The sequence below is a fragment of the Macrobrachium rosenbergii genome, chromosome 21 (genome assembly GCF_040412425.1).
Source record: "Macrobrachium rosenbergii isolate ZJJX-2024 chromosome 21, ASM4041242v1, whole genome shotgun sequence".
Classification (NCBI taxonomy): Eukaryota; Metazoa; Arthropoda; class Malacostraca; order Decapoda; family Palaemonidae; genus Macrobrachium; species Macrobrachium rosenbergii.
Window position 1 is genome coordinate 15,391,558 of NC_089761.1, and position 25,858 is coordinate 15,417,415.

A 25,858-nucleotide genomic window follows, 5' to 3' on the forward strand; every position below is an offset into this window, starting at 1 on the left:
TAGGAAATGTGTGTTAATAGACTCATTTGTTTAGAAAGGTAACTTCAGTTTATGAACTGCAGCACTTTGGTAATATTTTTTCAAATTGATTTTGATTTATTTGTGTTTCTTTTAACAGGTAGGGATAAACTTCCTTGGTCACTGAATTTAGGGGGATTTAGTGTTTACAGTTTACATGGTACTGGTAACCATGTAAAGTTGCAAGTGCTAAAACCAGTGAATACGACAGCTACGCTGGCTATCACAACTAAATATCAGGTAATTTAACTGCAGCTTTTCCTCTTGGAGAATTTATGGAGAATTTATAAGTACTTAGCCTGTGCACTAGCAATAATAGATGAATATTAGGTAATTTTACATTTTTTGTCCCATGTAGTTTACTGCTCGCCATGTGCCATGCACCTGCATTGTGAGCAGTCTTTAAGATTCTTGTAGTGTTTCCTCAGCTCCCAGCTGCTCTTGACTGTAAATTTTTATCTTTTTTTTCTGGGCTTGTCCTGTGTCGCTGAGTGAAATGTCCCTATACAGCACACATTTCTAGGTATAAGTATTGCTAGATATACCAGAGAAAAAAAGCCAATAGGATGCCAGAGTTACTACCTCTGATCGATACATCCTTATAGGATGTCGGTATGTCATCTAGGGTGAGTGGAATCCACTACCACAGACACTTAACCCAATAGACTCCTCCTCACCAAAACCCTCTGCCTAAGAGGTGCCGATACAAACGGTCCCACCACCGCTACTACTAATTCTACCCACAATGCACCATCCGTTTATAGCATGCTTTACATTTAACCACTCGTGATTTTTTGTGGTGCTAATATTTTATTCTTATTTTCATATTTTGGATTATCTTGCTTTCATGATGGCATCATCTGATCAAGGAACATCTTCTTCTAAGTTGAGTATTCAAAATTGAATGTTTTTGGTATGCGAACGGATTATTTTGTCCTGTTTATTGTTTCGCATGATCGACTGAGGGCCGCCATTTCGTGTTCGTTCGTGGCGGCTTACTTCAGTCGTTTTATATGATTGCTTTCTTTCGTTCAATCGATAGAAATTTACAATTACTACATTCTTTTTATGATAGTTTAATTTTCGCTCGATCTGACGCGATCGACTATTATTTTATACCTTAGAAGTTGAAAGTTAGGCCTAGCCTAGCTTTCCTTTATTTGTCAATTTGTAGACATATTATTTAATATGTCATTATGTCATTTATTATGTGTGTATTAGTTCTTGAGTCTGTTTGGGTGGTGTAGTTAGCCTACCTGACCAGTTCGGCCTTGCCGATTCTTGGAAGGTAGGCTATGTTGGCCCCAGTCTTCCTTCCTCCTTGGCCTATAGGCCTGAGTTGGTACGGTTTTCTTGGGTGGCCTTCGTTCGGGTTTGAGTGCGGGCCCTTCTTCCCTGACCAGTTGATTCTTCAATCCTGAAGTGATGTTGGCGCTAGCGCTCTTTCTCGTTCGAAATTTTGGCGAATCCTAGCCTACATTTCCAGGAGGTGCCTTCTGAGGTTAGGCTAGGTGGTAGTACCAATGTTCATCCTTTCGCCTTATCTCACCCCCTGTATATCAGTCTTTTTTGTCTTGGCTCTCCCGTTGGGGCATTTTAGAGCTTAGCTCATTTGCCCTTTCGGTTGAGATGACACTGTGGAAGGTGCCTAGGCACCTGACCTGTTGTTGTCGCCATGTTTTCACTCCCGTGTCTTCCCGTTCCACCGTCCGGACCTGTTACGGCATTTTATCGTTAGCTCGCTTTAGCTTCTAGCAGAAACTTTAGCTTGAGCGTCGTTGTTGTTTGCTTACGGCGGAACTGGAGAGAAGCTGTTATAAATTTTACTAGTAGTAATTGTGATTTATTTCTGCTCCTGCTTCTCTACCGCTCCGTCATCCGGACTCGTTCCGGCAGCTATCGTTAGCTCGCTTTAGTCTTAATAGGACTTTTGCTTGAGCGTCGTTGCTTTGTTATCGGCGGAATTGTAGAGGAGCCGGAATGATATGAGTTTTGTTACTGTTATTATTTTTCTGTGAGCGAAGTTTGGTGAATTATCCCGACTCTTCGCGTCGGCGAATAGCCTTCCCTGGTTGTTGATTTCTGTGCATTTAGTCAATTTATCGTGACGTTCGCGTCACCAGAATTGCTTTCGCGTGATCCGACTCAGGTCTGGCCCACCTGTTTAGATTCCATCGAGACTTCGCCGTATCCACAGTTTTCAACTCCGGTGTGAGGCAGAATATTTACTTTAAGTTTTACTAGTTTAGCCGTTCCGCCCACGTAATTTAGATGCTCATGTATAAATTTTTATTATAGGTGGTACATTGCCAGGAGCCGGGTTGTAACGCCACCTGCAGCAACCCTGTGGCCATGTAGCGTGCAGATCGCATGCGGTTGTGCAGTCGAGGTCGACGCACCACCTCGTCTGGCATCCTGACGGCTGCGGCGTGTGCTACGACTGTATTTAGATGTGGTTGATGATTCGGTACATTAACCTTCAATTGTATTTAACACAGTTAGTTTAAATAATTGTGTTTATATTTGATATAAGATAATATCCTTGTCAATCACTTTTATTGACATGAGATTCAATTAACAGGTCCTCGGTCCCGTCAAGCTTCGTCTCTAGCGACATTGAAGATCTGGGTTGGCGGCTTTGGGCGCAATGTTGGTCAGGGGCGTCCTTATGTGCTGGCAGAGGATATCTACAACATTCTTTACCCAAATGCTAGGGCCTCTGCAGCCGTAGCTCCTGAAGTAGCTGAACCCCTGATCAATAGGATTAGGCTGGAAACCCAGGTCTCGCCAGAAGATCAAGAGCTGTGCGCGAAGTGGTCAAGAAGTGGCCAACATCAACCTGGACGTCGAACCAATGGCCATCGACCCAGAGCAGGAAGGTAGGGATGTAAGTGAGGCAGGTAGTCTTATTAATCCATTATCTCTCACTTCTCCTGTGTCTTCGTCTTCATCCTTCCAAGGATTCTCTAAGAGCTCCACCCTGGGGACCCGCTCGGGTCGGTGATCCCCAAGGTGAAGTCCTCTTTGAAGACGAAGACATTACCTAAATTGACTAAACCCCAGAAAACCTCATCTGTACCTAGTTCCGCCAAGGTTTCATCAACTCCGAAACCTTCGACTTCCACCCAGAAAGCTTCTCCCTCTTCTAAGGGGTCGAGAACAAAGTCGAGCAGGTCGAAAAAGCCTGACTTTGACCCTAAAGCTTTCGTGGAGTCCATGATGAGAATGTTTTCCGAACAGGTCTCTTCTCAGTTCGAGGCAATGTCTCGCGATCTTGCCTCGAGTCTTGAGTCGTCGGGAAAGTATGTTCAATCCTTGGCGGACAGGTTAAAGACGCAAGAGGAGTCGCTGGCGGACTGGTTAGTTCAGGTCCGTACAGCAACGGTCCTATGCCATTCCAGACGCCTCTAAGCTACCAGCTTATGAGGATTCTAACCCTTGGCGTCTTGCCTTTAATGCCCCTTTCGCTAATGGTAAATTAACCATTGAAGGTTGTGGCACCCGCCCTGTGGAAGATTACGAAGTTCTTCCCGGCGGATCTTGTTTTCCCTTCCCGGTATGCTCGGCTTTCCGAAGATGCCTTGGTGAGGGAAGATAAGGTTCCCAAAGAAACAGTGATCTTTCCCAGGGACCAAGCGCAGTCGGCATGGGTTAGGATCCTATCTGACTGGGAGTGTTCGAACACTAGATTGACCCCTCATAAGGGGCGGTTTACGATGTTCACAGTAAATGAGGATGTCCCGACTCCTTGCACCTCTAAAGTGGCAGAATTAACCCTTCAGGCCGGAACAGAGGAGAAGCCTATGCCGCAGCTTCGTGAGACGGAGCCTACTTCTCTGCTCTTCCCAGCAGATTTAGAATGCTGGACCGGAGCTCCGGAAACCTTTACAGTGGGTAAACTAGATTCGGAGTGCGCTTCGAATCTCTTCAGTGAACAACTACCCAGGCTTCCGGAGTCTCTGATAAAAGCTGAGTATGAGGCTAGGTGCCGTCTCAGCAGATCTATCAATTCAGTCACCTCGGTGGAATTGACGTCTGCTGTTTACAAGGATGAACCTCTGTTCAGGGTCCTGACAAAATCACTACTGGCCTCATTCCAGAGTGATTTGTTTAATTTCATTGTGGCAAGGAGGAACTGCCAAAAGTTTGTTCTGGCTGACGCGACCATCCGTCATGAGCCGAACAAGCTGATAAAATCCTCTATCTGGGGGACCAATCTATTCCCTGAAGATATGGTCAATTCAGTAATCAGTGAGGCCTCAAGGGCCAACCAAAATCTTCGGATCCGTGGGGACTCCCTTTAAGAGGAAGTCATCAGAATTTTCAGGGCCCCAACCTAAAGGCAGGAAGAGGTCTAGGAGGTTTCATCCTTATAAGGCACCCCAGACCCAGACAATTGTTCAGACAGTCCCGGTAGGTCAGATTGCCCAGCCCTCCACCTCCAAGGGACATCCACAATACGTTGTACTGAACCAACCGGCCCACCATCCCGCTGGTTCAACAACCTATGTTTCTCCTGCCTTCAACCCTACTTACGAGTCCCAGACCTTTCAGGGCTACTGCCAGTTCAAGGGAAATAGAGGTAGGGAGAGCTTCAGGTCTAGATCTGGCCCCAGACTCCAATCTCGAGGTAGAGGTTCAAGAGGAACTAGAGACAGCAAGTCTTACAATAAGTGAACATCCTCAGGTAGGTGGGAGGTTAATCCTCTTCAGGGACCATTGGACATTCAGTCCATGGGCCCACAGTATCATTTCAAAAGGCCTAGGGTGGAGCTGGGTAGGGGGACCCCCTCCACTTGTCAGGTTCTATCAGACTCCAACATCAGATCTGTTAGACTATACAGAAGACCTTCTTTTAAAGAAGGCGATAAAGAAAGTCAGACATTTAAAATTTCAAGGACGCTTATTCAGCGTGCCAAAGAAAGACTCAGACAAGAGAAGAGTGATTTTAGATCTGTCAACTCTAAATTCTTACATTCAATGCGACAGGTTCCGTATGTTGACCGTCTCTCAGGTGCGGACCTTACTTCCCCGTGGGGCCGTCACCACCTCTATAGATCTTACAGACGCCTATTATCATGTTCCAATAGCAAGAAACATCTCCCCTTATCTGGGGTTCAGACTGGGAAGACAGGCTTACTCGTTCAGGCTAATGCCTTTTGGACTGAACATAGCGCCCAGGATTTTCACCAAACTGGGAGAAGTTGTGGTACAGGAACTGAGATCTCAAGGTATCAAGGTGGTGGCTTATCTGGACGATTGGCTAATTTGGGCCTCCAGCGTCTCCGAATGTCAGAAGTCGACAAAGTTAGTGATTCAGTTCCTAGAGTATCTGGGCTTTCATATAAACATAAAGAAATCTCGTTTAACCCCGACAACCAAATTTCAGTGGCTGGGCATTCAGTGGGACTTAAGCACCCACAAACTTTCAGTTCCCCCAGCAAAATGCAAAGAGATTGCCAAAGCAACAAGGCAGTTTCTCAAGTGCAAACGAGCCTCTTGTCGCACTCAAGAAAGAATCCTGGGTTCCCTCCAGTTTGCGTCAGTAACAGACCTTCTCCTCAAAGCAAAACTGAAGGACATAAATCGAGTGTGGCGAAGTCGAGCCAATTGCAAATTCAGAGACAAAGTCTCCTCATACCTCCAATCTTAAAGAAAAGACTTTGTCCCTGGACAACGGCCAAAAGTCTTTCCAAATCGATTCCATTACAATATCCCCTCCAGCCCTGATCATCCACACGGACGCATCTCTGACTGGTTGGGGGCTATTCGCAGTACAAGAAGGTTCAAGGAATCTGGTCAAGCCACTTTCGTCTCTTCCACATAAACATTCTGGAAGCGATGGCAGTTTTCTTGACTCAGAAACGTTTACGCCTGGCCAGGAACATACATATCAGGCTAGTTCTGGACAGTGCAGTGATAGTTCATTGTCTGAACAGGGAGGTTCCAAGACAAGTCACATAAATCATGTTATGATAGCGATCTTTTCATTAGCAATGAAAAATCATTGGCACCTGTCAGCAACACATCTGTCAGGAGTAAGGAACGTGATTGCAGATTCTCTGTCAAGGACGACTCCTCTAGAATCGGAATGGTCCTTGGACAAGAAATCCTTCAATTGATTCTCCAACAGATTCCTGGGCTTCAGGTGGACCTTTTTGCCACGGAATCAACTCACAAACTCACATGTTACATAGCTCGAACCTGACCCTCGGGCTTATGCTACAGACGCAATGTCAATAGATTGGAACAAATGGGAGAAGATCTATCTCTTTCCTCCAGTAAATCTTCTGTGGAAAGTTTTACACAAACTCAGGTCATTCAAAGGTCAGATAGCTTTAGTTGCTCCTAACTGGCCGAAGAGCAATTGGTTTCCGCTTCTGTTAGAGCTGAAACTCAAGGCCTTGCAAATTCCTCATCCAATATTAACCCAAGTAGTGCAAACTCAGATTGTGTCAGCTTCCTCAAGAATGCTGAATGCCCTAACTTTATGGATTTCATGAAGTTTTCGGCCCAGAAAATGCTAATATTGATCCTCAAAACACATTATTTTTGGAATCAGATAAGAGAGAATCTACTCTTTGCCAGTATGATTCAGCAGTTAAAAACTTGCTAATTTTCTGAAAGATTCAGACGTTCATACTATGACTACTAATCTTACGATCTCATTTTTTTAAGACCCTTTTTGACAAAGGTCTGGCAGCTAGTACAATTACTACAACTAAATCTGCCTTAAAGAAAGTATTCCTTTGGGGATTTAATATTGATCTGACGGACTCATACTTTTCATCTATTCCTAAAGCTTGTGCTCGTCTTAGACCAACAACCCGTCCTAAAACGGTTTCTTGGTTTTTAAACGATGTATTAAAGTTAGCCTCATACACTAATAATGAGTCTTGCCCTTATTCGACTCTTCTTAGAAAAACTTTGTTTTTAATTAGCCTGGCTTCAGGAGCTAGAATCTCTGAACTGTCAGCCCTTTCTAGAGAGCCGAATCATGTGGATTTCTCCCATCAGGAGAGGTTCTACTCTCTCCAGATCAAATGTTTTTAGCTAAGAATGAAGATCCTCTAATTAGGTGGTCTCCTGGAAGATAATACCCTTTTAGAAGATCCTCCTTATGTCCGGTGGTCACATTAAAAGCCTACCTAGAGAGAACCTCTCAGAGGTCTTCAGGTCCACTTTTTGTTAGAGAAAATGGTGGAACCATTTCCTTGAATGGCATTAGGCAACAAATACTTTATTTTATTAAACAAGCTAATCCGGATTCAATCCCCAGGTCCATGATATCCGGGCTGTAGCCACCTCAGTTAATTATTTCCAACACATGAATTTTGAGGAAATTAAAAATATACGGGCTGGAAATCCCCTAGAGTCTTTAAACGTCATTATCTCAAATCCTTGAGGCTTTGAAGTTTTTGCTGTCGCTGCAGGGAACATTGTTTCCCCAGAGTCAGTCTAACATTGTTTTATAATATTTTATTGTTGGTAATTTGTAATTGTAATTGTTTTGTATTTTGCTTGCCCTACCAGTTGGTACCTCTCACCTACCTGCCTCGCTTGTATTCCCGTCCTTCCTATCTTGTTGTCTGGGTTTGGGTTGCTTCTCAATCCATTCCTGGCTTTGCTTTATCACCTTAGTTGTTAAGTTTTCACTAAATATTGTTTTATAGGTGATGGTTACTAGTTTGTTTATTAATCTTAAGTTTGTAACCACATTAATTTGCATTAATTAAGTCAGTTATTGTTCTTTTGTACTAATTTATTTTTATATTTGCTTTTCTGGATTAGTAAAAAGCATATTCAAAATAAAAAATTTTATTTTATCCTTAATACATTAATCCTTTTTAAATTTACAAGCTTCTTTGGTCAATTCTCTGCTACTATTTCACTCAGCGACACAGGACAAGCCCAGAAAAGGGATTTTGACAAAGGAAAAATCTATTTCTGGGTGAAGGCCTGTGTCGCTCAGTGAACCCTTCCCTCTCTATATTTCCCACCCTGATCTAGCCAAAAAAGCTTGGGTGCTATTTCGGGATGGTGCATTGTGGGTAGAATTAGTAGTAGCGGTGGTGGGACCGTTGTATCGGCACCTCTTAGGCAGAGGGGTTTTGGTGAGGAGGAGTCTATTGGGTTAAGTGTCTGTGGTAGTGGCTTCCACTCGCTCCTAGATGACATACCGACATCCTATAAGGATGTATCGATCCAGAGGTAGTAACTCTGGCATCCTATTGGCTTTTTTCTCTGGTATATCTAGCAATACTTATACCTAGAAATGTGTGCTGTATAGGGACATTTCACTGAGCGACACAGGCCTTCACCCAGAAATAGATTTTTCCTTTGTCAAAATCCCTTTTTTGCCTCCTTATCAAGGTGCTCAGTTTTATAACCTGGTCCTGCTCCAGTGTTTATTGTATTAACCATTTGAGTGCATAATTAGTCACAAAAAGCTACTTCTCCACCTAGCCATTATTCTAGAGAAAATACCAGTTCCTCCACTCTTGCAGGTTTTCTATGAAATCAGTAGAAACCGAAATTAATTCAATAAATAACCTACGCAGATATGTTTTAAAGTCACAATTTGTGGGTTAAGAATAAATTTTGAGTGCCATCCTTATGAGAGTCAAGAAAGGCTGTATGCCCCTATATAGGGTTTCATTGATTTCCAGATGTTTGTTTTCCATTGTATATGCCCCTTTTTACTTACACAAGTCTTTACATACTTTATTAACAGAAACCATCCCTTGTATCAATATTGTTATTTGGAGTATACATAGTTTTGTATGAACTATTGCAAAAATATAAGCAGTTGTTTTACTTATACATAGTTTTGTATGAACTATTGCAAAAATTTAAGCAGTTGCTTTACTACTGCATTTTCTTCCATATCATGAAGGAGTACTTTATCATCTAGAATTGTCCGTTTTTGTGTATCCCTTCTGGTCACTTGATATCATTAGCGCTGGCAGCCATATTGTCATGAGTGTGTAATTCCTGTTCTGAATCCTAGCTTTAGTTTCATTTCTTTTGCTGGGAGCAAAATATAAATTCATACATATATGTGAATATTTTTTTGCTGTTATTTACCAGTTTGTTTTGGATATATGGCTGCATGTTTGAGCAGAATTTGTTTTTTGCGTATGCTTATTCTGCAATAATATGTCTCAGCAGATGGAGTGTTCTGATTTAAGGACACTTATTTGCAGTACAGGCAGTCCCCATTTACTGTGGCATCAGTTAACGGCGTTTCGGTGTTACAGTGCTTGGCTATCGATGTCATTAACCGGATTTTCGGTAGCAGTAAGCGATTTTCACTGCTGGTAAGCGATTTTCGCCGCCAGTAAGTGGTTTATCGGTGTCGGTAAGCGGTTTATTGGTGCCAGTAACTGGTTAACGGCACGTTAAGCAATTTATCAGTGCTATTATCGCTGATTTTCTGTTACAGTATTGGCGATTTTCAGTTAGCGGCGCTTGGCCGGGAACGGAACCCCCGCCGTTAACTAGGGGCTGCTTATGCTTAATTAGTACAGGTATTTACATGTATTTTTAGGAGCAGATCATTTTGCAGATATATCTCTGAATTTAAAGGATAATAATTCATTATTTTGAATTTAATGATAACAACACAATACAGGTTAGGATATGCTATTGACAACTTTATTTAGAATTGCACTACACTATAAACTGTGCAAGTTGGCCCCAGGGTACCCTATTGTGCAGGTTATATGCCAGTCTCTGTTACATAGCAGATTTTGTTACTTGCTGGAAGGGTAGACTCCTGAGCTGTCTGTTAAGTTGAGTTGGTACTGTACTTGATTTGTTATTTGTATGAATCTTGGTGTTTGCCTTAGTAGGTGAGGTAGGGGGAATGTACTCACAGAAGTTCCATGCCGTCTTGCTTATTTCCTGCTTCCTCCCTTTGAGTTTCAAGAATTTCGTTGTTCAGCAGGATTAAATGACTGATCATGTTATGATCATCTTATGTCAAATTGATGCAAGAAATAAGCTGCAAGTTGTGTAAATGTAATTGTAAGGTTTAAGCATACAGTAACAAAAATGAATTGCATTACAGTATTGTCATTTTCTGTTTATACATTTGTAAGAAAACATGCTCACTATATATTGTTATATTTCAGGGTCCTTCCCTTAACCAACTTGGCCTGGTGATTCACACAGACATGTCACCTTTGGATTTCTGTGGTAGTCGATGCCAAGTTGTGGGTCATGTGACCATCTTGGAAAATTTATTGAACTTGGCTTCACTCTTTGTAAAACCTCCAAAAGAGTATGTAAGTATATATACTGTAGAGCAATACTGTGTCAGAGAATGTTGTCTGTTTTTTATGATTTAGTGTATTTGTGTTTGAACAGGCCAAATATTGTTACTGTAGTACTTATTTATTGAAATTATAGTTGAAAGGGTTTTAAAAAAAGGATTTTGACAAAGGAGAAATCTATTTCTGGGGAGGGGCCCGTGTCACCCGGTGAAATAATCCATTCAGCACTTATTTCTAGGTAATTCCGTTGCTAGATACCAGAGAAAAGCTAAATGTAAAGCTGGGGTTACTACCCCAGAGCGAGCTCCAAGAAATGGAGTCGATATGGTAAAGGGTGAGATTGTCACAATCACGGGACCCTGCCCTATAAAGATTCCCAATGTCAAAAGTCCCAACGAGAGAGAGGTGTCGATACAAGCCCATGCACCACTCGCGGACTGTACACAAGGCAACACTAATCGCATTCCATGTTAGCACCCACCCCACTAGAATGATGTTTACCATGGGAGGGAGAGAATGAAAAACAGTGGAGGGTCACCGGGTGACATCGGCCCCTCCCCAGAAATAGATTTTTCCTTTGTCAAAATCCTTTTTCTGGATCGGGGTCCCGTGTCAGCCGGTGAAATAATAACAGAGAAATAAATATTATTCTTATGCTATTAAAGACTTTAAATAGAGATGTTGAAAACTAGGGGAGAATTCCACCCTGAACATTAGAAAGAGAATTCCACCCTGAACATTAGAAAGAGAATTCCACCCTGAACATTTGTAAGGTCCTCTAAATTCATGTAATGAAAATAATGTAAGTGGCCACCGTCTAAGATCATGAGCTTTAGAATTGAACCTGAATAGGCTTGTATTAAGAAAATACTTTCTGCCTAATAGCAGACACACTGACAGTACCCCATTAAAGTTTTTTAAGCATTAAAATAATTAAATTGTATGTTGGTGATAATTTTCTTTCTCACTTCAAGTACAGTGAAATTTATTATTTTTAATTGACAAAAGCTTCTAAACTTTAGTTTAGTAATATTGATGAGCACATGTCATTGAAGAGCTTGGCCAATCTTGTTAGAGCTAAGGAAAATAGCTCATTGGTCTGGTTAAGCTACTTTGATAATAATAATAATAATAATAATAATAATAATAATAATAATAATAATAATAATAATAATAATAATAATAATAATGGTGATGATGATGATGATGATTGCAAGCTCCTTACTTTGAAAAAAGCTGTAATGCCCAGTATGGGCAGTGGGTATATTATATTTGCCAAAAGCTTTTTATGTCTCTGTTAATGACTTTAGCAGTTGTATGTGCTGAGTACTCTCTACAGTGCTTTTAATTTTAATGTTTTGATGATGATTGCATTTGTTTGTACAAGACACAAAGGTCCTCATTACACAATCTTTACTGGCAAATCTAGAACTTTCTCTTGCATAAGAATTATTGCAATATTATTTGAAACAAGTCAGTTTATTTTACCTGATAATGTATCCATATTCAGTGCAGAATTACATGTAATATGATCAGCAGTTAAGATTATTAGAAAAGTTCCACCACAGAAATTTCTAATTTTCAGTAAGTAGATAGTGATTGCCATCTGTACCAGGTGTTAGGCAATAGTAATGACAAGAGGCTTGCAGTTCACATGAATACTTCATATTTATTCAGGTTTCCTTCCTAACCAACTTCCCATAGCAATTGATACACATCTTGTCCGTAGAAACATTGCAAAAGTGAAAGCTCTCTTATACCCTTATAGGTGTGACAGGTTGGTTCCCTAGTGGAATAGCTCTTTTTTATCTTCTAATATTTGTTTTACCTTGTAATTTGGTATTTCATTTATTTGCCCTGATTAATTGTTAGAGTAGGAGGTTTGTTCCATAAGAAATAGAAATTGTTTTTAACAAATTATATTTTGCATTTTTTGAGAAGATTATTTTTATACAAGTAACTTACCAAGTAATTACATAGCTGTAGTTTCTAACTAGCGCGGCAGCTTAAATTCAAAATTCGTGGTAGCATTTTGATTGTTTAGTGTAGGGGACCAGTCCCACCTACTAATGGGAATACTAGGCATGACTTAGCAGACGACCTTATTCTGTTTCTGTTGTGCTTGATGCAAACATCGAGTACTTGCAGCAGTTTTGTTCATTATTTTCCGGTTGTATAACTGGATTTTGGTGAAGTATTACTGCATTTTTTTGAGTAGCCTTCAAGCTGAAAGCTTTCAGGATCAGTTTTTCCTTGTTTCATTGTTTTTAAGTTGATTCAAGTTAATCAGTTTTTTCGCTACTGTAGCAAATTTGCAATCAAGATTAAACATCTGCTTATCACACTTTCTTGTGCAGAACTGAAAAAGTGTAAGGGCAGGAATGTAGTAGGAGAGAAATTGTGCTTAATGTTTTGGTTGCGATGAGCTTTAGGAAAAGAAGGTGTTCTCGACAGTCGAAAACCGTACTCTGGTACTTGCTTCGGCAGTACATATACTAAAATCAGAATGTTACAGAGAAGATTAGTATGGCCCCCACAGGGATTACATGCAAATCGTGGAGCGTTTTTTATTTTTTAGCGCCAACCCGGCTTCCAGCTCACCTAGCACCAGCTACAACCTGGCGCCAGCTCTTGCTATGAGCGCTCAGGAGTGCCCATGAGCTCCCGAGCTACTAGTTCGCCTGGCACCCAGCTTACCAGGCACCAACTACAGCCTGGCGCTGGGCGCTCTCGCATCCATTTTTTCCTCTCCTGCTACTAGCCCTCCTATTTTCTATCCACTTCCTCCTGTGCCTGGCTCCCGTGCTTCCTTCCCTTGCCATTGCCAGTCTTATGTCTGAGTTAACAGAAATTAACCTTGTAACAGTGAAGTGTTTTGCAGTTGAGGAGGTGATTATCCAGCCTGCCGGTCTACCTGGGAAGAGTCATACTGAAAGTCCAGTGGAGGCTGGTGGGAAGTCCCCCGGGTAGTTTTCCCCGTTGTTGAACCTGTTGCACATTCCCAGGTATCGGCAGACAGCCACAGAAAAGATGTCTTGTTGGATGTGTAGTGGCAGGGGTGGTTGTTTGTCCCGCTGACTTTCGTAGACGAAGGTCCCTGTCAGACTCCCCTAAACCTGGGAGGAGGCATACTGGAAGTCCAAGGGAGGTCGTTGGGGTTTGCCCACTGTTAGTCGCCCCCTCAGTCGAACCTGTAGTACATTCCCAGGTATCGGCAGACAGCCACTGGAAAGGTGTCTTGATGGATGTGCAGTGTTTGACAGCCACTGGAAAGGCATCTTGATAGATGTGGTGTTATCATCACTCGTCAAATTGGATCATGATTGATCATGATCATGATCATGATTATGATCATGATTATGATCATGATCATGAGCATGATCATATGATCATGATCATGGTCATGATCATGATCATGATCAACGTGTTCCTGAGCGCCTGGCGCCAGTTCCTGTTCTCTCGGCGCCTACTCCTGAACGCCCGACACTGGTTCTCGGGCACTCAGCACTCTCTTTTGTACCCAGCACCGACCTACAGAGCTCCTTTTGCCTGCCCTCATGTGCCTGGCACCAGCCTTCTAGTGTCTGGCGCCAGTTCCTCTTTAGTACTCGACACCTGTCTTTGCTAAGAACACACTGTTGTTCTTTCTTGACCGCCAGTCTCTAAATGAATGCCTGGCTCTGGCATTTCAAGTGGCTGGCATCAGTGACCTGATCACCAGGCGCCAACTCTTCTGTGTTAGACTTCTGCCTCTGAGCACCGTACAGACCGCTCACAAGTGTTTTGGTTGTCTTCAGTCTGTTCCACCTTCGCCCAGAGTTCAAGATGAGCCAATGATGCTCCCTTTTTAGTGACAGTTAGTGTCTTGGAGTCCTGTCTTTTACAGACAGGGGCTTTTGTATCCCAAATTTATGAGCTTGTTGAAGAAATCTCCCACCTCTGTCATTTTCTTTGTCCTCAAGAAGTCTGTCAGGAGTTGGGAGTTTGACCTTTGTTGAAAAGGGAGCAAGACAAGTGTCTTTGGACTTTCCTCCTCCTTGTCGAAGATCTTGTCAAGATTTTTGAAGTTTAAGGTTTTTTCTTGACTGGTAGCAGGAGCACAGGCAAAGAAGATAGAAGACTCCCAAGTGTTTACCGAGCGACATTGCCACGGATTGTCTCTTAGTCCTGTCCTGTATGGACAAGGACAGTTGAGATGGGTTTTAGAGCTTTCCACTCGTTTCTTTAGAATCTCAAGAAGAGAGAGCTCTGGTGCTCCTGTACTACTGTAAGAGCCACAAAGTCGCAATCAGCCCTGTTATTTTCGCCTACAGACCTACATCACCTCTTCTTCAGAACACAGCCTCCACTACAAGAGTCAGCTTTTTGGATGTCAGTCTCAACTCTCAGAATTTTCAGGCTTTCTGTCTGCCTAGAGAATCACAGCAACTCTCAGATGGTCTATTAATTTGTAGCCCCTTTTTTCTTCTTACTCGGAATATTAGTAGATGAGTCTACCGGGGACTCTGTCGTCCACCGAGACATAAGTCATGTTAGATAGACTTCAAATGAGAGTTTTGCAATTCCATCATCCAGTTCCGAGGTTTCCAGTGCAGACAAAAAGTGCTGTAAAGTTTTTTGGTTCTTCACGGCCGCTGAAGATACACGCAGTTGACGGTTGCCGTTTTCCACTTCCTGTCAAGCAGTGAGGAGGCTAACTTCATCTCACAGCCTTCCTGCAGTTTCGCTGTGGTTCCCGCTGTCTCTTCCTTGGTCCGACTACCTTTGGAATGGTGATACCTTCTCTCCTGAGCATTCTTCTGTTGGAAGATCGTACTTGGGCTGTAAGCTAGAGGGGAAAGCGCCTTGAACCCTCTCGGACCAGTGCTCCTGAGTGGCGCCCATTCCCAAACACCTGGAATCAACTTCTAAGCTCCTGGCACCAACTTCCTGGTTCCTGGCGCTGATTCTCGAACGTCCAATACCTGTTCCAGAGCACTCAGCACTATGTAGCCAGTACTAGGCTCACGTCACTGAACGCCTACGCCCGCTCAATGACTATTTTTTCTGTTTCAAGGATTGTGTTGGACTGCAGAAGAATTCGTCACTCCTGTTTTTGGACAATGCCACTGCTATCCTGTGCCCAGGCTTTTGTGTCTCTTATAGACTTCAAGCCTTATATAAGCATGCCAGATATTAGTTTCCGCTGTGTACAGTTCTGCATATGTTTTCGGTCTGTACGGGGTATCCTTGAGTCAACGCAAGGCATTATCAAGTCCAAATAAGAAGTCAAGCCCGCACGGATGTCCATGTGTCCGCACGGCTGTCAAGAGTCGGCAGAATTGGCAACTAGTCTGTACAGTTGTCTGTGAGTCTGCACGATGATCTGCAAATTTGCTTGGTTGCTCGCTAGTCTGCATGGTCGTCAGGGAGCCTACATGGCCCATAGCTTCCTTTTTCACTTTGAATAGAGAACGAAGTTCAAGACGGAGACGAACCAAACTGCCTTGTCGTCCATTCTCCAGGGCGATTGGATGGAGATCTTGGATATGCAGGATACTTCCTTCTGTGCCCATGTCTGGACTTCAGTGGGTATCTCAGGACCGTCTTACGAGACAGGATCTTCCAGTTCGGGGATCTAGGCTTTGGCCTCTACGGCACAAGTCTTCTCTCGAGTCCTTGCTCTTCTTACATTTGACTTCATTTTCTGGCTGTGAACATCAGTTTTTCCTGGACGACTGACTTCTTCGATTTCCTTCGAAGGAAAAATGCTCAAAGGTTTTGAACACAAGTCAACTGGGACAGGGAAACACAGCCAGACACCATTGTTTTTTCCCAAAGTCCCGGATTTAAGTCGGACCTACACTGGTGTCTGTCCAAACCAACTGTTGGAGGGGAAGTTCCTTCATCCTCTGAGACTAGTCTTAGACTTCTTCTCAGTGCCTTGATCTAGGTTGGGTAGCCCACTAGGGGAACCAGGAAGTTTCCAGGATATGTCCCCAGAAGAAAGGAGCCTTCACATTTATGTCTGAGAGCTGAAAGTGATTCGCTTAGGGCTTCTGTGTTTCTCGACCCTAGTTTACTCCTAGACTGTGGTAATCCTTTTAGACTAGACCACAGCCCTAACATTTATTATGTTAGCAAGGAGTCTCTCTCTCTCATTTTCTTTCCACCAAGCAGCAAGAGAACTTCTACTGTAGACAATCAAAATCGAGTTTTCTAGTTTCTTGATTTATTCAGGCCAATTAATAAGTTCTGGCGGACGAACTGAACCTGTCGGAATTTTGTTCTTACTACCAAGTGGACCTTGAGTCCCCTGGTCTGTTGGGATCTGTGAAATCTATGGGGCAGGCTGACTAGCATGGGCAGCAGACTCCATGCTGCAAGTTTGGTCCAATTTGGACTACTAAGTCTTCCCTCCAGCATAGTCAAGGAAGTGCTGAGCAAATTTCCGGCTCATTGCAAAATTACAATGTCCTTTATAGCCCCGTTCTGACCTATGAAACATTGATTTCCAAACCTGCCATGGTTGTTGGTGGACTCTCCATGACTCCTTCCCCAATCCAGGTCTATTCAGTCAACCTCAGTTCAAGGGATATCACTAAGGGGGCTCGCTCTAGTCTGGATGGGCCTCAGACTGTCCAGTAGCTTGTCAAAATGAAGTGGTTTTTTCTAGATATACTATAGGGGGTTCTATTAATTTTGAGGGAAGTTAATCTTCAGCGAAGTCATGTTGAACGAAGTCATTTTGAACGAAACCATTTTGAACGAAACTGTAAGAGCGAATGATAATTTCAGCGAAGGTTGGTTTTAAGCGATTACCATGAGTGGTTATTAGCTTTATTGGCCGTTATGTTTTTCAAACCACTTATTCAAAGTTATTAGAAGCATTCTTAGTTAACAACTTGAATGCCCGTTGATGTTTTTCAAATCACTTCCTTTTTTCGTCTTCTTGCTTAGAAGTTTCAAACCAGATAATACAGTTCATTGTAGTATTCGAAGCTAACCCATCATGGATTTTATAGTTTCCAATCGTGGTAAAAACAAAATCGCTTATAATGGTTTCATTTATAGAGAGGATAAAGCTACTTAAATGACAATTACATGGCGTTGTGAAGTGGAAGGTTGCAAAGGACAGTTAAGTACCACATTGGAATATGAAAGGGATAGAAATTGCACTGAGAAAGGAGAAAACTCGCATGCTCCCAATCCTGTTAAAGTTGGTGAAGAAAAGGTTAAAGAAAAAGTCCGCAAAGCTGCTGAAACAATACATGGTCCACCAAGATGCATACTCCAGGATGCCAGTGCTGTTCTACCAAATGAACTTGCAGCAAAGATTGGATCAGGAGCAAAATTGAAATGTACTGTATCTAGGAGGCAAAGAGCTATGGGGAACTACCCTCCACCCCCTTAATCAGCTGCATCCATCATTATCCCGGAATCCATGCATTCTACTTTCACGGGCGATAATTTCATTCTCCATGACAGTTGCATAGGTGATGAGAAAAAGGTTATAATTTTCAGTACTAATGAAAGTCTTACCTGGCTGAGAGACAGTCGTCACTGGTTAGCTGATGGAACATTCAAACAGCTCCAAGTAATTTTTTACAAATTTTTACAATGCATTCATTAAATAAAGGAAAGTGTAATACCTTGAACACAGTATATGTCATACTCACAAATAAATGTGAAGAAAGTTGCACAGTAGTATTCAACAAATTGAAATTACTAAAGCCTTTGCTAGACCGTATCTCCAATTTGATAGACCTCAAAATTGCTTCAAGAAATGCAATAACACGCACATTCCTGTGCTGAAGCATAGCAGGATGTTTCTTCCATTTAGGACAGAGTATATGGAGAAAGATTACCAACGTGGGACTAAGAGAAAAATGTGTTAACGAAGAAAATGTTCAAACGTTAATCAAAATGATGACCTGCACAGCATTTCTCCCTACAGATGATGTCATAACAGGCTTTCAAGCTGTATGTGATTTGGAAAATTATGATGAAGATCTTGACATTATTTGTTATTATTTCGAAGATAATTATATTGACTGTCGATGGCAAACGGCCTCAGAAGAAGACCTAAATTTTCGTTATCTATGTGGAATGTTTTTAGCAGGTTTCAGTTGGATCTCCCATGAACAAATAATGCTGTAGAAGGGTGTCACACTGCTTTCCAAGGCAGTCTATCTTGTAGTCACCCAGCAGTTTGGCTCTTAATAGAGACTTTATGAAGGAAAGAGAGCTTACAGAGGTCAAAATATTTGGGAATAGTTTTAGGAGAACCCTCACAAAAAAAGAGGAAATATGAGATCTTAGAAAGAAGAATTAAAAGCATTGTTGAATCAAGAGAAGATTTAGAAAGTAGTGATTATCTGAGACACCTTGCCTCCAATATTACATTTTGAATGATTATTCTTTCTAGAATTTATGGTCTTTATTTCTAGAATAATTTTTTTTTCATTTAAAACATTTATAATTTTTTGTTCTTTTTATAGTAATAAAGGTATATTTCTAGTACAGGTATTCCCCTACTTACGATGGGGTTAGGTTCCAAAAAACCCATTGTTTGTTGAAAAAATCATAACTCGAATATGACCTAGCCTACACTAGGGTAATCAGTACCATCTATACATATATGGTAGCCTAGCCTACACTACACAGTATACTTTATACATATATGGTATAGTAATTATTAGTGAGCTAATTCTGCAGGTTCAATGCAGACTGACATGATAAGTCAGTATAAAGAGAAATTGAATAACAGACAAGGCCTGGCCTGCACTCTTTCGTATATCATATACGGTAGCCTAGCCTACATTATACTGTATTCTATTTTCACATAACACTGCCGTATTATACAAACATCAAAATAACGAATGTGCATCTTTTCCATGGATCTTTTAAAAAGTTATGCTTTACTACACTGTATCCAATCGTAAATATTCTTATACTGCTTTTGCATTATAAATTCCGATCATAGCGATCAAATGTTTTGGTTTCGGAATCGATCACGCGGTCTTTATTTCGATGCATTTAACTCGGTTCAGAGGGCATTTCTTGCTTCTAGTTAGCGTAAATGAATCTCTAGATACTTTATTTATAAGGGACATATGTATTTTTCGTTATACGAAGTGTTTTTATGTCGAAATATAACTTAAATATGTCTCGTTGTGAAATTATTTTAGCCATTTTTTTCGTTAGTAGATGACGTTGGCGGCTGGCCTTTGTTTTGTGTAAACAAAAAAAATCAAGATTCCGTTCGCTATTTTCTCTTGATTTCATCATCATACCACGAGTTTTTCGTATGTATTTTTTATCGGCGTGAAAACAGCAGTAATATGTGTTCTTACATGTCCAGTAGTTTTGATTAAAATACTTTCCAATTTTATTTGCAACAAGTTTCATCCATGTTGCCAATGTACGATAATTTATAGTCATTAGCAGCTTGAACATTCTTTTCTCAGCGTCAGCTACAACTTGCAGCTTAATTTTACTGCAGCAGTATATATCCTTGCCGATCTTTTCTCCAAAGCGGATAAGGGTAGTGTAAAAACATATCAGTACTTAATGTCATTTTTAACATAATTACGATAATTGTTTAACCGTACGATGGTTGAAATACAAGCAAAACAGTTGTTATCCGATTCGGTTATTAGCAAAACAACAGAGTCTCGTTTGGTTGTTCAAAAACGCATTTTCGTAAAGAGTATAAGGTTACTAACAATGCTTTTATTATTCTCTTACTTTTTAACTAGAAGATGGAATAAAGAAGATGGAGAACAAGAAGTTGGTCTATTGTAAGTTGGTCTTTCTTGCTGCCTGATTTTTCGGCAATTGTAGTGTACGCTGTTGCTTGTGCCCGCTCGAAATTTAAAAATATTTTCTAAATATTGTCGCATCGGTATTAATTGCTAACTCCATCGAAACTCGAATTATCGAAGATCTAATTATCGTTTTGCACTACCTGTATTTACAAACGCACAAAAATTGCAAAAACGAACACGGACCTATTTTAACTTCCGACACAACGAGGCAAGTGAGGTCAGCTCATTGAATTAATGTACCTATTCCAGCCTCTCGGGCCAACGTAATATACAATCGTGTACGCTGCCTGATTATACGTTGTTGCTCTGCACGCAGCGCCAGATTATGCCGTGAAATTTAAAAATACATTATTTTCAAAATATTGTCTTATCGATATTAATTGCTAATCCCATCGTAAAAGCGAATTATCGTAAGTCGAATTATCGTAACTCGAGCACTACCTGTATATTTTTATTTCTATCAACTCTTTCTAGTATGCAGTAGTTTTATTTCTATCAATTTCACTCAGAATGTCTTAAAAAAAAAAAAAACAGAGGTTCGCTAAAACTGACATCGCTCAATAGGAATCGCTTAAAATGCCATAATTTATTATATGCTCAAAATGACTTCCCTCAATTTGACTTCACTTAACTTGACCTCACTCAAACGACTGGACACAACTATAGGGATTATTGCAACACAGACGTCAGTCTCCCACCTCTGTCTACCAGAATAAGTGAGCGATTATCCATAGCTGGTGTCTCAGACTCTACGTCCCTCCTTTCTAGACATCTTTGACCCAATTTGCAGATTGCCTCTTTTATCTGAGGAGGTCTAGAATACAGTCGACCCCTGGTATTCATGGGGGATATGTACCAATACCCCCGTGAATATCTCAAATCTGCGAACACTTAAAACTCCTCTAAAAATGCTTATAACTGCCTATTTTGATAGTTCAAAACACCTAAAAACCCTCTAAAAATGCTTATACCAGAATATTTTAATAGTTTTATCACAAAAAAGTGCATTTAGTCATGAAAATTTGAAAATACAGTAATTTGTGGATATTTCTCTATGAAAAATACCGTGAATAGGCAAATTTTCTGCGAATAGTGTGTATATATGTTCCATAGAGAAATCCGTGAATCCTGAACCGCGAATAGGAGGGGGTTGACTGCATCTCTTATTCCTCCATGAAGGGTTGTGGAGCTACGTTCAACTCAGTTTTTAAGCAACTTCATCAAGTCCTTAGGCTAGTCCAAGCAAGGAAGGAAGTCCAGTCTCCTGGAACCTGGACACAGTACTGAAGTGACTGACAATTCCCTCTTTTGATTTACTATGCTCCTCTTCTCGGAAAGGACCTTACCCGGCAGGCTATCTTCCTGGTGACCTTGATTTCTGCCAAAAAGTTTTGGTGAGATCCAAGCCATCATTCAATGGTAGGTCTTTTTCACAAGGAGACACCGTTTTCTCGTTTATCTGTGGATTTTAGCCTAGATCAAGGACCTTTCCAAGACCGGGATCCATTCTTTCTCCCTTAAGAACGTAATGGACATCCTTGGCTCTGAGGAAGAATAGAGCCCTGTGTCCAGTTGTAGTTTTCAGGTATTACCTGAGCAGGACCAGAAGAGCAGAGGGCCATCCGTAACCTCATTAGCTTGCAGGCACAATATACCCATTACTTCCATTCTGCAGTTGACCTACTTGAAGTGTAATCTCACCATTTTTAATAAAAGTTAAAACAGCATTAAAATCTTGCCATACCTTGCGACCATTATTAGTAACTGGCATGGTATCATGGGAGGAAGCATAGGATTTTCTCCTACTATCTCTTCACCTTGTAGTAAGGTGTCAGGTTTTGGGGAGCTGGGGGGTACAATGTACCTGGAGCACCCACCACTCACAGTCGACGGGTTGTGGTTTTATTTCAGTGTAGTTGATAGTATTATCTGGTTGTTTTTTATATTGGTACTGCACCCAGGGCAAGGGCACCTATTGATACTTTGCTAGCCATCCGAATACTCCTTCGCTGCAAAGCTCCCACTTAAGTAGATGTGCTCCACAGCTATACCGCCACACCACTACAGGTTAAGATGAGCACCAACAAGAGGCAGTACTCTCCTGCAGTAGCTCACTTAATGGATAAGGAAATGACAAGTATTGTTTTCAGTGCTTGCAACTTTTCTATTTCAAATTCATTACATATATAACTTAATGTTTTGGAGTAGAATATGTCCATGTATCATGTATCCTATCAATGTGGAATCAGCTACGTAATTACTTGGTAAGTTACCTAAATAAAAATGACATTTTTGGAATACAATAAAGTTTTATATATATATACTTACCAAGTAATTACAAAATCAGAGCCCACCCTTCTCTCTTCTGATGGATATAAGGCACAAACAGAATGAGGTTGTCTGCTAAGTCTTTCCCAGTATTCCTGTTAGTAGGCGGGACTGGTCACATACACTAAACAATCGAAGTGCTACCGCGAGTTTTGAATTTAAGTTGCTACACTAGTTAGAAACTTTAGCTATGTAATTACTAGGTAAGTACATATAAATCTTTATTTTATTATAAAAATGTCATTTTTCAGCCTACAGGGTCCACATCATCTACACCTGCTCCTCAGCCTTTGGAGGCCTCGTCAGAACCTACTACACTGCCGCCTTTCCATCAGTCTACATCTCCTCCTCTACAATCACAGTTTCAGCCTTCCCATAATCAAACACCACCCAAGCAGCTTAATCACAGCAACTCTGATCCCAACACTTTGTTAGTTACTGAAGTGGAAGAGGTTGAGGAGGAAAGAGGTTTGTAGAATTGATGACATTTTTTCTTGCATGGAATTAAATGTAACATTTTATGTTAGGTCTGCATTTATGACGTACTATAATTAATTCACACCACCCATGCGTCTGATATCTAATCCCGTCTCCTACGATGCTCCTGATTGGCCATTGATCAGCCAGTCACACGGCTGGAAACTGGTCAGTCTGTTCCAGCCGTCACCAAATGAACATTTACGCTGTGACCTCTCTTCATGAAATATGTCTTTCAAAAGTTGTAATTTTCCTTACACCTCAGTTTTACCCAAAGAAAAGTATTGTTTCTCAGTTTCATCACTAAACATCATCAAGCCAATGATTTAAGGATTATAATGATATAAAAAATATGTACTTGAGTAAACTTAATGCTAAAATATGTATAGTGAAATAAACACGAGGCTATTGTCTGTGTGCATCCCCACTCATTTTAATATTCTTAATCTTTTGCTTGTTATTTTCATATTGATAGCCCTATGTATAATTTTTTGGTAGCATTGTCATCCATGGCATTGAAGCTACGATATTGTATGAAACACAAGACGATAAATGATAAATGCACTGCGATGTCATGTAAGGAATGAAAGAATATATTTTATATTAAAAATTTCATGTTTATTTTACTATACATATTTTAGCATTAAGTTTACTGAAGTACATTATTCATATATCATTATAATCCTTAAATCATTGGCTTGATGATGTTTAGTGATGAAATTTCGAAACACTACTTTTCTTCGGGAAAAACTGAGGTGTAATGAAAGTTGTAACTTTTGAAAGACATATGTCATGGGGAGAGGTCGCAGTGTAGATGTTCACTCGGTGACGGCTGGAAGAGACTGACCAGCTTCCAGCCCTGTGATTGGCTGATCAATGGCCAATCAGGAGCGTCATAGGAGACGGGGTTAGATATCAGATGCACGGGTGGTGTGAATTGATAATAGTCAACAGTTTTAAAAAGTTCAGTCAGTGCTTTCTGTAGCACAGATGTTATTTGTCATGGTTCAATGACATTTTGCATACTTGCTCTGGGTAATTTTGATGTATGAACTACAAATGTATTACATGTAATAAGGCCATTATCCCTGGTCAGAGGCTGTAACAGAGATTTGAATTGCTAATCTCACAAAGTGGTTAAATGTGAGGGAGATATTTCTCAGTGGATGGAGCTTAGTCTCAGTTGCCACTACCTTTGTGGTTCTTACAGGCTTTCTTATATAAACAGTGGTAAAGGGAGGATATTAGTTATAAAAATATTTCAACTTATTGACTGAGCTATAAAACATATTTGTTTTGCAGCAAGTTCATGACTTTTCTGGAATGCGACCCACAGATTTTGTCAGTGCAGGGCTTGCTGCTTTGAGTAGGTCTGACCAGTTGAGGTCAGTAACAGGTCTGAAATCACATGATTTATTCAACTTGAGCAGGGCAAATTACATATACTGCTGAATTTTTATTTTTATTCAGCGTGAAAAAATTTTCACAATTAATTTTGTGCTGTAGACACTTTACAGGAGGTTGTCCTCTCTGCCCCTCCACATGGAAGAGCACCATGTGGTTTAGAGATGAAGTTTAAAAGATTTGATAATAGTTTAATTAGTAGAAAATAATACAAGGATTTTGATTTTAGGGAATCTATTGGCTGTAATATAACAAACTTTTCAATGGTAATTAGCATTTCTGTACTTGATCTCCCTACATTATGGCAATAAAGGAATTTTTATATGAAAAACAATTTTTTTCAGTTGTTTGACATTCTCCTGCCACATTTCATAATCTTTACTTCAGCTTTTCCCTTTACGATGCCTGATGTAAAGGACAGCTTTTTCCTTTACGATGCTTGATGTGAAATAGTTCTTTCACTCTCCTCTGTCCTGTGGACTTCGTGTTTCAGCTCCCATAAAGTCTAGGTCTTGATCTACTGTCGTTTCCATGATTTTCTGGTAAAATCGGGTTGCACTGATATAGGTATATTAATGTTTACTTAATGATGGTTTTTAGATGTTGCAGATTTTTTAGTAACTGGTTATTTAGTTTAGTATTTGTATATACCAAGTAGACAGAGGTGCTTTAGAGAATGTTGTGTTAGACATAGCTAAGGGGAAGTGAATCAGAATCTGTGCATGAATTTCCCCAAGCCATGGATTGATGTTGCTGATAGCATATAAGAGTGAAGCCAAAATGCAGATTGATTTTATTATGTAACGTACTGATGTCATATCATCAACGATAAAGATGCCAAGTAGAGCATTTTTGTTAATTTGGGGTGCAGTGGACTATGAAACGAGTTTAGAGAGCAGTAAGGAAAAGTATTGCTGTGACATGGATGAAATATATAGAGATAGTTAGACAACTGGTAAAATAAATATCCAATTAGCAGGAACAGCAAAAACTTACAATTGCAACATAATGGGGTTGGTATTGAAAAGATGTGACTATAAGAGGTTAAGATTCATGGCCAGAGTAAAGTGGGAAGATTGTATTATGAATGAGGATTTAGTAGAGAGATGTGGATCCAAGGCAGGAAAATAGACTGAGAACTCAAAGACTGATCAGGTTTGGACATGTGATGAGAAGGGATTTGGAACAGTTGGTCAGAAATTCAGTAGATATGGAAATAGCAGGATGAAGACCTATAGGAATGTCCAGGAAATCATGGAAAATGGTAATAGAGGAAGATTGGGACCTGAAAGGAGTTCAGGAAGAAAGAGTATAGAGGAGAATGAAGAGCACTTACCTCATTCTTTTCCTGTAAAGGGAAAAGCTTTATGGTGAATGATATGCTGAACCAAGTTTTATTTCTATGACCCCATCCCAGACTGCAGGGAATTGAAAACAACACTTATAATTAAACATATCCTAAGTGATCTTTCAGTTCTCAACCAACATTTTTGAAGTAAATGTCATAAGGAAATCATGTGGGAATCTTCAGTGTTTTCAGTTTGT

The 25,858-nt window shown here is 40.7% G+C and overlaps 1 protein-coding gene and 1 non-coding gene across 2 annotated transcripts in view; both read left to right on the forward strand.

Annotated features, from left to right (window-relative positions):
• Positions 1-25,858, forward strand: part of Vps13B (vacuolar protein sorting 13B) — a 195,249-nt gene that overhangs the window by 86,329 nt on the left and 83,062 nt on the right. Inside the window, 3 exon segments of the mRNA XM_067123050.1 lie at positions 119-258; positions 10,155-10,307; positions 22,684-22,900. Of these exon segments, the coding sequence (XP_066979151.1) occupies positions 119-258; positions 10,155-10,307; positions 22,684-22,900 (510 nt within the window).
• On the forward strand, positions 12,767-12,871 carry LOC136850294 (U6 spliceosomal RNA). Its single transcript, XR_010856602.1, has one exon. It is a non-coding gene; the product is annotated as a U6 spliceosomal RNA (small nuclear RNA).